Source organism: Lithobates pipiens, unplaced genomic scaffold (assembly GCF_037356315.1).
Source record: "Lithobates pipiens isolate NorthernLeopardFrog02 unplaced genomic scaffold, aLitPip1_a1.2 Scaffold_22, whole genome shotgun sequence".
Taxonomy (NCBI): domain Eukaryota; kingdom Metazoa; phylum Chordata; class Amphibia; order Anura; family Ranidae; genus Lithobates; species Lithobates pipiens.
In genome coordinates, this window is record NW_027507784.1 from 110,955,459 (window position 1) to 110,966,931 (window position 11,473).

General features: G+C 42.9%; 1 protein-coding gene across 1 annotated transcript; it reads right to left on the minus strand.

Moving 5' to 3' along the window:
• Window positions 1-1,404: 1,404 nt before the first annotated feature.
• Window positions 1,405-11,272, minus strand: LOC143924058 (cytochrome c, somatic; the record flags this gene model as incomplete). Its single annotated transcript, XM_077448091.1, is given in 2 exon segments — window positions 1,405-2,788; window positions 11,085-11,272. Coding segments are annotated over 2 exon segments (318 nt in total). The 3' UTR covers window positions 1,405-2,639.
• Between the last annotated feature and the right edge of the window lie 201 nt (window positions 11,273-11,473).

Consider the following 11,473-nt stretch of genomic DNA (forward strand, 5'->3'; position numbering starts at 1 on the left):
TAAACCGGCACCTGTTGGATGGATCATCTCCGCTGGATTGCTGCTCCATCTACCTTTGAATACAGATCCCAGGTGTCAGAGGGGTGTTTCAACATCTGTAATGGGCATCCCATGCCCTTCGGCGGAGGTGGTTATTTCCACGCTCACATGTACTCTTACTCCAGCCGGACCTATGTATCAGGCACTTTCTGGTTTTCTGGCTAAGCCCCCCCCCCGCAGCTTCTTGTCTCCCCATGACATACCAGCAATGTTGATGATGCAGGTCACCCTGACCGTACCCTGCATAAAAAAAATTTTCTTGCACATCATCTTTAGAAGAGGCTTCCTTCTGGGACGACAGCCATGCAGACCAGTTTGATGCAGTGTATGGTCTGAGCACTGACAGGCTGGCCCCCCACCCCTTCAACCTCTTTATTAATGCTAGCAGCACTCATACGTCTATTTCCCAAAGACAACCTCCGAATATGATGCTGAGCATGTGCACTCAACTTCTTTGGCTGTCCACGGCGAGGCCTGTTCTGAGTGGAACCTGTCCTGTTAAACTGCTGTATGATCTTGGCCACTGTACTGAAGCTCAGTTTCAGGGTCTTGCTAAACTTGTTATAGCCTAGGCCAGTGATGGGAAATCTGGAGGGCTTTCACACTGGAGCGGTGCACTGGCAGGATGGTAGAAAAAGTCCTGTAAGCAACATCTTCACCACTCCTGACCATTGAACTGAATGGGCACCGCTGAAGCGGGTCTTTGCAGGTCGTTTTAACCCTTTTTTGGCCGCTAGCGGGGGTTAAAAGCACCCCGCTAGCAGCCGAAAACCCTTGCTTTACCGTCGATGGCCCCAATGCCAGTGTGAAAGGGCTCTTTTACAAGCTGTACACCCATACTTTACATTGTAGGAAAAGTGTAATTTCTTCAGTGTCGTCACATGAAAAGATATAATGAAATATTTACAAAAATGTGGAGGGTGTACTCACTTTTGTGAGATATTGTATATATTTATGTACAGGCACTTTGGAGGTGTTATTTTGATTGTTTGCTATTTTTTCACATATCCATACTGGTTGGTTCAGTTTTCCCCATTACACATTAGCACGCCACATTTTTGGCTTTCTATTGTGACACTTTCCCTGAGTTTTGTGCTAGCAGCTTTCCTTTTAGCACATTTTGTGGCCTTCAGTGCAGGAGTATTTCTTTTATCAATAATACATAGTTAAACAGGGAATTGTACACTGGGACTTGGCATTTATGTTAAATAGCCTCTTTATTGTTCACCGCTAGATATCTATACAGGAGTGATCCTCACCGCTCTCCGTTTTCCAGTTTAAATTCCCCCCAAGTTCAAAAGTGTGTGATCCACAGAGTTTAACAGAGATAAATTAGAGTTAAATTAGAAGACCAAACACTCCAAATTTACTGTCATATTAGTTTACTATTAACTTATGTGTAACATAAAATAGAAAGTATCATAAATATGAATTCAGTTACGTAAAAGGGTTCGTCTACCAAAAACAGATTATTTATTAATTAACAAATCATCCATTGGCATCCTAATTGTCTTTGAGACCCAAGCTGTGCTCTTCCATCCAAGAGTCTCACTTCTTCTGCCACCTTTATCCAGAATGTAAAATTTGCTAAAAACCCAACAGGTAGTGTTAGAGTGTTTAATAATGGACACAGAGGGGTTGATTTACTAGAGCTGGAAAGTGCAAAACCTGGTGCAGATGTGCATGGTAGCCAATCAGCTTCTAGCTTGTTCAATTAAAAGGGGTTGTAAAGGTAAATGTTTTTTCACCTTAATGCATTAAGGTGAAAAAACATCTCACACTGCCGGCGCCCCCAGTCCCCCCCCCCTTTTACTTACCTGACCCCTCGAAAGTCCCGCGCTCGCCCCTGCCGTCCTCTTCGCCACTCAGCCTGGCCGCTGATTGGCTGGAGTGGATGGATTGAAACCAGCGCAGCCATTGGCTTGCGCTGCTGTCAATCACATCCAATGACGCAGCACGCCGGGGCCGCGTGATACAGCAAGCGCCTATAGCAGCCGGCTGTATCACGGGAGCACGCCCGCAGGTGCTTCTCACCAATGCGAGGGAGCTCGCATGAACGTGAGAATTACCTGCGGGAGGAAGCATAGACAGCCGCCGAGGGACCCCAGAAGAGCAGGTTCAGGGCCACTCTGTGCAAAACGAGCTACTTTACAATCCCTTTAAGCTTTAACAAAAAAATAAAAAATAAATCTGGAAGCTGATTGGTTTCTTTGCAGAGCTGTACCAGATTTTGCACTCTCCAGTTTTAGTAAATCAACCCCCCAGAAGGTGGCCGGGAACTGAGATCCAGAGTAGAGATCTTGCTGTCAGAGTTCACAAGTGACTTTAGAAGCCAGTAGGTGATTTTACTCACCAGCATCTTCTAACAAATCTTTTTGGATGAACCACCCCTTCACAATAGATTCCCTTTATGTTTTCATCTAATCATATTTCAGAAGCCTTAACGGATCACAGAGCTACGCATCACCCCTCCAGTTGACATTCAGCGTTGTGTTTCTTGTAGTTTGTTAGATGAGTATGACAACATTTACAATGACACAAATGTGGCCGTCAGCTGCAAACATGGCTTTTACATTTGTAATACATCTATTCTAGACTAATCACTCCGACGTTGCTTGTTTTAAATAGGCTATAAGATCCAAGCGTTCGTTCTTCTTCTTAATCCCAGCAAAAATCATCTTGGTTCCTGGTATATACTTTTTAGGGTTTTCCAGATATTCTAGCAGAGTATCTTCTCCCCACACAATACCTGTGAAAAAGGAAACAATAATCCATTGAGCATTATTTGTTCTATTCATTTATTATCTTTTACATGGACATACATCTGCACTTTTGATCCTAGGTAAGAATAATTTCATAACTAAGAATCTGCAAGCCAAAAAAGGAAAAGTTCTCATCACAATCATCCCAAGTCATTTTGTTTACACATTATTATGATTTTCTGAGCTGAATTAGGACTGGTAAAAAGAAAGTCGTGTAAGGACTCTTTTTTTTGCACTGAATCAGATTTAACCAAAATGCTTTATATAGGGGTAGGCAACCTTAAAAAGGTGGAGATCTACCTGAACAACATGGGAGAAGTCAAAGATAACCAGACACAGAGTCTCCTGCTCACATCCGATTTGAACTTTTAATTGCCATACTGCCATGTCGCAATCGCGGGTTTAAATCAGGTGGTGAGGAGGCAACATATTGTAATCTGACCACCTCAAACACAGAATCCAAAGAGATTACCGCTCTAGGTGACGATCCCACATTAACACCATCCTTGCAGTTTTGAGATAAAGGGTGTCGGCTCAGCAGAAGCAATTAGTAGAGAAAGGAAAATGGATGGCCGCACTCCAATACAACACCTTTATTGATAAAACATGATCCATACACCAGCAGAGGCACAGGTACAGTATGGATACTGACACGTTTCACACCATTAGTGGTGCTTAATCATAGCTGTAGGACCACCGACCCCAATCTGTCTTTTATACGTATAACCTACTGGTCACCTGACCAAACGTATCCTTTACAGATTGCGATCAGGTCCAGTCCTCCAAAGCTTTCACACCCATGAAAGGAGGAATGCTTGTGTAGGTCATCAGTTGCAATCAGCACATTAAAATTAACCCAAGAAAAGGAGAGAGGGTAGGAGCCGTTAATAAATTTTAAGTCCCTATAAATGATCACTCACCAACTCCAAGTGTCATCTGATACATGTTCACCAATAAAATTTCGCCAAATGGTACCCAAAGGGGAATTCCACCCAGATGGGGGAGTGAAGAAAAAAATGCACATACATATGTGCATATGACCCCTTACATAGCTTAGAAAGGCTATACAGGAATACAACAGACTGTATTGAAATGTAGCAGACAGCTCCTACCCTCTCTCTCCTTTTCTTAGGTTCATTTTAATGTGCCAATTGCAAACCGATCACCTCCACACCCATTCCTCCTTTAATATGTGTGAAAGCTTTGGAGGACTGCACCTGATCGCAATCTGTAAAGGATATGTTTGGTCGGTGTGAAACTTGTCAGTATCCACACTGTAACTATGCCTCTGTTGGTGTATGGATCACGTTTTATCATTAAAGGTGTTGTATTGAGTGCGGCCCACCTGTCAAACACACTTGGATTACTTTTCATTCAGTAAATCGGTGTGAGAAGAGCCTTATAACTATTATGCCGGTGTATTGCTTCACACTGACCTGAAGATCTCCTCTTTTCTGCTGCCGGTGTCCTATCATATATGGTCCCCCATCGGATAGTGTCCGCTGTGTACTGCGCATGCGCAGTACACAGCAACACAGATTCCGAAAATAGCCGAGGATGAACGGCGCCTGCGCCGTGAATCCAGGTTCTATCCCCACCATCCAAGTGGATATAGAGTTGGAATATACAAGAGCCGAGCGCAGCGAGGCCGAGCCCGAAGCGCGGCGAGCAAAGCTCGCCCGCGAGGGGCCCTCTAATTTTCCCAACCCTATGTCCGCTTGGATGGTGGGGCTACCACCTCCACTCACGGCGCAGGCGCCATTCAGCTTCTGAGATTTTCCGAAGCTTTGTCTGCTCCGTACTGCACATGCACAGTACGGGGCGGACACTATATGATGACAGGACACTCTCTGCCAGAACACCGGCACTCTGGAGACCGCTAGCTGGGATAAGAAGGTGAGTGCAGTAGGTATCACCCTACAAGGTACAGAAGCTGACACTACAGAGGAAACTTTATAAGTATTCCCTCTGCATTGCACTTTGATGCTCTGGGATGGCGGGTCAACCAGCCCAGACCGCAAACTACCTATGATCTACGGGTTGCTGACTCATACTTTATATGGCATACTAAAGTAATATTAAAACATAATTAAAAAAAAACAAAAAAAAAAAAACAAACATGTTATACTTAACCTGCTCCGTGTAATGGTTTTGCACAGAGCATCCCCGATCCTCCTCTTCTTGGGTTCCCAACCGGCTCTTCCTCTCCTCAGAGTGCCCCCAGAGCAAGCTACTTGCTATGGGAACACTTGTGCCCCCACTCCTTCCTCACTGGCTGTAATTGACAGCGAATAAGGAGGCAAAGACCTGGGAGGGCAGCTGCTCTCGTGCACATCACTGGTTCGCGATCAGGCTTGGGCAAGTATGAAGGCGGGGAGGGTGGATGTGTGCTGTGCTACAGAGGAGCTGCATGCTGAATATTTTTACCTTCATGCATAGGACGTAAAAGAAACCTTCACCCTTTGGACCCACTTTAAAGTGGTTGTAAACCCTTACAAACCATTTTGACCTACAGGTAAACCTAGATTAAGGCTTACCTGTAGGTCCAAGCAATATCTCCTAAACCTATATGGTTTAGGAGAGATTTGCCCGAAAACGGGCACCGCTGTCTACGGCGCATGCGCCGTAAACAGCGGCGCGCAGGCGCACTGAGCGCGGCATTCTCAGCGACGGAGCTGCCGCGCATGTCGGCTCCCGTGCGCATGCGCGGGATTGACGTCATCGCAGCTTCGCCGAAGCCTGGAGCTGCGAGACCCCACCAACAAGATGGATGCGGCGGACTACAGGGGACAGCGGCGACTTCGCTGGCTCCTGTGTCAGGTAAGTGACACATAATGGGCTACTATGCGATGCATCTTTAAATAGACCAAAATGAAGCAAATAAGAGAAGGTTGCGCAACGTTGTACCCAAACAAAATTGATGTCCTTTTTTCCCACAAATAGAGCTTTCTTTTAGTGGTATTTGATCACCTCTGCAGTTTATTTTTTGCGCTATAAACAAAGTGACAATTTTGAACAATAATAAAAAAAAAAAATACATTTTAATATACATCTCATTTATTCATCAGTTTAAGCCGATATATATTCTTCTACATTTTTTTTTTACCAAAAATATCACAATAGGCGTATATATTGATTGGTTTGCACAAAAGTTATCGTGCCACAAATTTAGGGACTTTTTTTACTAGTAATGGCAGCAATCTGCAATTTTTAGCGGGACTGCGACACTGCAGCATACAAATCTGACCCCAAATTACACTTTTTGGGGTCCAGTGACATTATTACATTGTTTAGTGCTATAAAAATGCACTGATCAATGTAAAAATGACACTGGCAAAGAAGGGGTTAACACTAGGGGGTGATCGGGGGGGGGAGGCTGCCAGGGACATGACAGATTACTGTTCCTGATGACTGGGAACAGTAAATCTCTGTCATGCCTCCTGACAAAAATGGGGATCCATTTGTTTACATAGGCAGATCTCCGTTCTGCCTCTGTACTAGGTGATCACGTATCACCGGCGGACATAAAGTCTGCCTGACCCACGGGCACCCGCCTGCAACTGCGCAAGTCGACATACAGCTAGGGCCATTGGCTCAGGAGAGCAAACCTGCCGCTGGCTGGTTTGCAAGCGGTTAAATAGGATCTGCAGGCATTAGGCTGGCCATACATTATACAATTTTCTTTAGTTTTACCTTCAACTATATAGTGAGAGAGTCTGCCTGATTGCATACAAATTTAAACATTTAAGGTTTGACCTCATATTATATGGTTTTGGTAAATCTGAAGACAAAAATCTGCAGAAAATCTAAGTGTGTATGGTGCATGCTCTCATAGATGCAAATCCCTGTAGAAAGCAATAAGAATGATGTCAGGAAAGATTGTCCTATTGCCGTTTATAGTGCTTGGTAACGAAAATCAAACTGATAAAAAATTATTCTCAAGTTGGCATTTTTAAATTATCCAGAAGAAATCAATGCATTTGCCAGTAGGTGGTGCTGTTTGCCATTGGATATTGTGGCTCCACGTTTATTGAGATCTGGGGAGCTGTTACTAGCAAGGATACCTCTGTGCAAGCACAAAAGAGAAGTCTAAATTCCCTCCCTACAATCCTACACATTAGTTAATTCTTCAATTTAAAGCTGAACTCCAAGCATGAACATTTTTATTTAAATATATTTCTTATTAAGCATGGAGGATAATAATGCACTTTGTGTACACCAAATGCTATTGCAAACCCAGTTATTACCTTTGTAAAAGTAGTGGTGACATCACTGTGCTGTACACAGCCTGTGCAGATAGAGCTGTGGGAAGGACCCACTAACTCCACCCACAATAGGCTACCTGCAGAAAACTACAAAAGGGGGGCGGAGACAAGACCAGTCACCCTGTACAAGGAGAGAGCAGCAGCAACTGGTCTTTATTACAGGCAACTCCTGCAGAGAGGTACATTTTCAAACTGGATCACTGCACAGATCTGGAAGAAATACACAAAGTACACACAAGATTCAAAGAAAAACATGCATGCTTCTTGTATTTAGACCATATTTGCTTATCTCGGAGTTCAGCTTTAACTTGCACGATTTCAACCCGGCAATGCAGTCCAAATTCGGGGGCGATTTGACAGACATCTGTGCGGGTTCCTGCACAGACATTTATACAAATCGCCTCCCGAAGTCAATTTCACTCTCCTACCTCTTAAAGAGGAAGTAAACCCTGATGAGTTTACTTCCTCTTTCATTCCCTGCAAAGGCAAAGCATAATGGACTACTATGCATCACATAGTAGTCCATTATGTGTCACTTACCTGACACAGGAGCCAGCGATTTCACCGCTGTCCCCTGTAGTCCGGCGCATCCATCTTCTCGGTGTAGTCTCACTGCTCCGCCGCAATGACGTCACTCCCGCGCACGGGAGCCGACACGCGCGGCATATTCGTCGCTGACGACGCCGCGCTCAGTTCGCCGCAGTCTACGGCGCATGCACCGTAGACAGCAGTGCCTGTCTTTCGGCAAATATCTCCTAAACCGTGTAGGTTTAGGAGATATTTCTTGGACCTACAGATATTTCTTGGACCTTAATCTAGGCTTACCTGTAGGTGAAAGTGTTTAAAGCTCGTACACACTGTAAGAAAATCGAACATTTTTTTCCAAAGAATTTTCGCATAGTGTGTACAGAACTTTCGACGGCCGATTCAGAATTTTCGTATGAAAATTCCCGAAGGGACAAACACCAAAGTTTTTCTCGTATGGGAACAGAACAAATTATTTTTGTTTAATGGGTACCATTTTCGTATAAGAAAAATCAGAAAAGACAGTTCATGATCTGAAACAAAAAAAAAAAAAAAAAGCCTTTGTCGTACGAGAATTTACACTCATTGGTTCCAAGGAGGAAAATCGGATGATCGTTCGCTTGATTTTATTACAGTGTATACGCCACTTTAGGGAAGAGTTTGGACACATAGCAGGCAGTTCTGGCCCCTGCATATATCAGCTGTATACATGCTTATACTAATATGAATAGCAAATGTAATCTTTCGCAGCAAGAAGCAGTGAGCTGTGGGGATATGGATGCTAACAGCACCTTATAACCACTTCAGCTCCGGAAGATTTACCTGTCTTCATGACCAGGGCATTTTTTGTGATACTGCACTAATTTAAATTGACAATTGCGCGGTCATACAACGCTGTACCCAAATAAAACGTGTGTCCTTTTTTCCCCCCACCAAATAGCGCTTTGTATATACACAAGGAACAAAAAATAAAAAATAAAAACCAATAAGCATGTATTGATTGGTTTGCATAAAAAAATAAAATAAAAAAATAAAATAAAAGTTATAGCGTCTACAAATTATCAGATATTTTTAAATCATTTATTTTACTAGTAATGGCGGCGATCAGCAACTTGTAGCGGTGCTGGGATATTGCAGCAGACATTAGGACACTGAGGGGGTGGTTTACTAAAGGAAAATCCACTTTGCACTGAAAGTGCACTTGGAAGTAAAGTCACTGTAGATCCGAGGGGGACGTGCAAGGAAAATAAAAAAACAGCATTTTAACTTGCATATGATTGGATGATAAAATCAGCAGAGCTTCCCCTCATTTCAGATCTACCCCTTAGATTTAGAGCGACTGCACATGCAGTGTAAAGTGGCTTTGCCTTTCGTAAATAACCCCCTGACACTTTTTGGGGACCAGTGACACTAATACAGTGATTAGTGCTAAAAAAAATATACACCGTCACTGTACTAATTGCACTGGCTGGGAAGTGGTTAACATCGGGGCGATCAAAGTGTTTACTGTGTGCCTAGCTTGTGTTATACAACAGTGTGGGAGGTGCTTTTACTTGGGGAAGACAGGGATCCTTGTCACTGCTTTGCAGGAACACAGGATCCATGCCTTCCCTCCTGTCAGAACAGTGATCAGTCTTGTTTACATCATGATCAGGGGGCTGCAGAGACCCTCAGATCGCTTTTATACCGCTGGTTGCCAACTGTAAAAAAAAATTATACCAATGATTGCAGCTGTAGCCACGAGCTTGTTATAACCACAAAATGCATATATATATGTACGGCGGTCAGTAAATGGTTAATATTAATGTCAGTGTTTGGAACGTAGTTTCTTGCAGGGGGATCTAGCAGTTGGCAGACAACTTATGACGCCTGCTCTACAGCGGTAGCCATTTGGATTCTTTGTACATCATACAGGATCACTTGCCATTAGACATGTGAAATTCGTTGCGGTCTGAATTTGTTTTGTAAAGAATGTTTAACGTTCAAACATCCAAATTAACGAAAAGCCGCTTAACTGATTTTTCTGAATATTTGTAAAATTTGAAAATCTGAAATAATAGCTAACTATTAAATTATAGGTATTGGAATTTCCCTTCAAATTTGGCTGTTCGTGAACGTAACGAATTCATCCAAAGTTAAGAATTATACGAAATAACGAATGCCCTATCTGAATGAATGGAACATGATGAATAATAATAAAAACTTTTTTATTATTATTAATTCATTCTGTTCTGTTTGTTTAGATGCGGCATTTGTTATTTCGGGTAATTCATAACTTCGGATAAATTTGTTACGTTCACTAACAGCCAAATTTGAAAGGAAATTCCAATACCTATAATTTAATAGTTATAATTAGCTAGTTATTTCTTATTTAACCACTACAATACAGGGCACTTTCGCCCCCTTCCTTCCCAGCCCAATTTTCAGCTTTCATCGCTCTAGCGCTTTCAGTGACAATTGCGCGGTCATGCTACACTGTACCCAAATTAAATTTTTATCATTTTGTTCGCACAAATAGAGCTTTATTTTGGTGGTATTTATTCACGACTCCGTTTTTTATTTTTTGCGATATAAGCGCAAAAAAGCGGAAATTTGGAAAAAAAACAATATTTTCTTTTTTCTATTTTAAAAGAAATCCAATAAAATCAAATTTTGTCATAAATTTAAGCCAAAATGTATTCTGCTACATGTTTTTGGTAAAAAAAAAAAATCTGTTAAGTGTATAATAATTGGTTTGTGTGATCACGGACATATGTACGCAAATGATCATGTACATATGTGTGCAGGTGATCACGTATATATGTGTGCAGATAATCATTGGGACGTGATTTTAGTGGGACATATGTGGGGGACATGTTTTTATTATTAGGGACATGTGTTTTTATTATTTGGGGACATGTATGTTTTGGGAACATATGTGGGGACTGTGTTTATACTGTGTGGTGTATTACACTAGACTGGTGATCAGTGAGTAAAAAGCTGTAAAAAACAGCTCATACTCACTGATCATCAGCCGGCTGCAGCGATCTGCTCTCCTCTCCTCAGCGATGACTTCTGTGTGAGGAGAGGAGGAGCCGATTGCCTAGCAACCGGCTGTTTGTTTAGATCACATGACGGCCGTGATTGGACACGGCCGTCATGTGATGAGGGCGGCCAATTAGAAAGCCCCCTTGCCGATCTGAGATGCGCCGTGTCCGGGTGACACGGGCGCATCAGGATCGCACCGCTGCGCGGGCACGCGCGATCCCGCTCCTTCTGATGGACGTTCCTGAACGTCCTATCAGAAGTAGACGGCTCCCACCCGGCCGTATATGTGCATTGGCCGGGTGGGAAGTGGTTAAAAAAAAAAAAAAAAAAAAAAAAAAAAGGAATGAAACGAAAACTAACACATTTTTTGCCAGTGCACATGTCTACTTGCCATCATCCCATTGAAGAGCAGAAGCATGTGGACTGTTGGTTTACATTACTACCGGCATTATGACATCTGCAATACCTTTGCTTTTGTTTGCATCAGTGTAAGTAAATCCTGGAGCCTGTCCTGTTTTGCGACCAAAGAGACCCCATAAATTTGGTCCCGTTTTATGCTTTCCATTTTTCTCAACAGTGTGGCACTGGGCACATTTCTGGACAAAAATCTTCTTCCCTTTCTCCACATCACCCATTTTGATTCCTGCCTCTGTCCTATAGAGACGTAAAGACAAAATATAAAACAATTAATGGGGGTGATAAGAAAAGTCAGGGAGTCAAGTAACGTGCTTAAAATACGATAAGGCTCCCTGGTCTATGCACAAACGGTGCGTTGCATCACTTAGACCTACTTAAAATAGAACTCTGACCTCCCTTGAAGTATTCCAAACACCTGCTAAAGTCATTTAGTCTTGT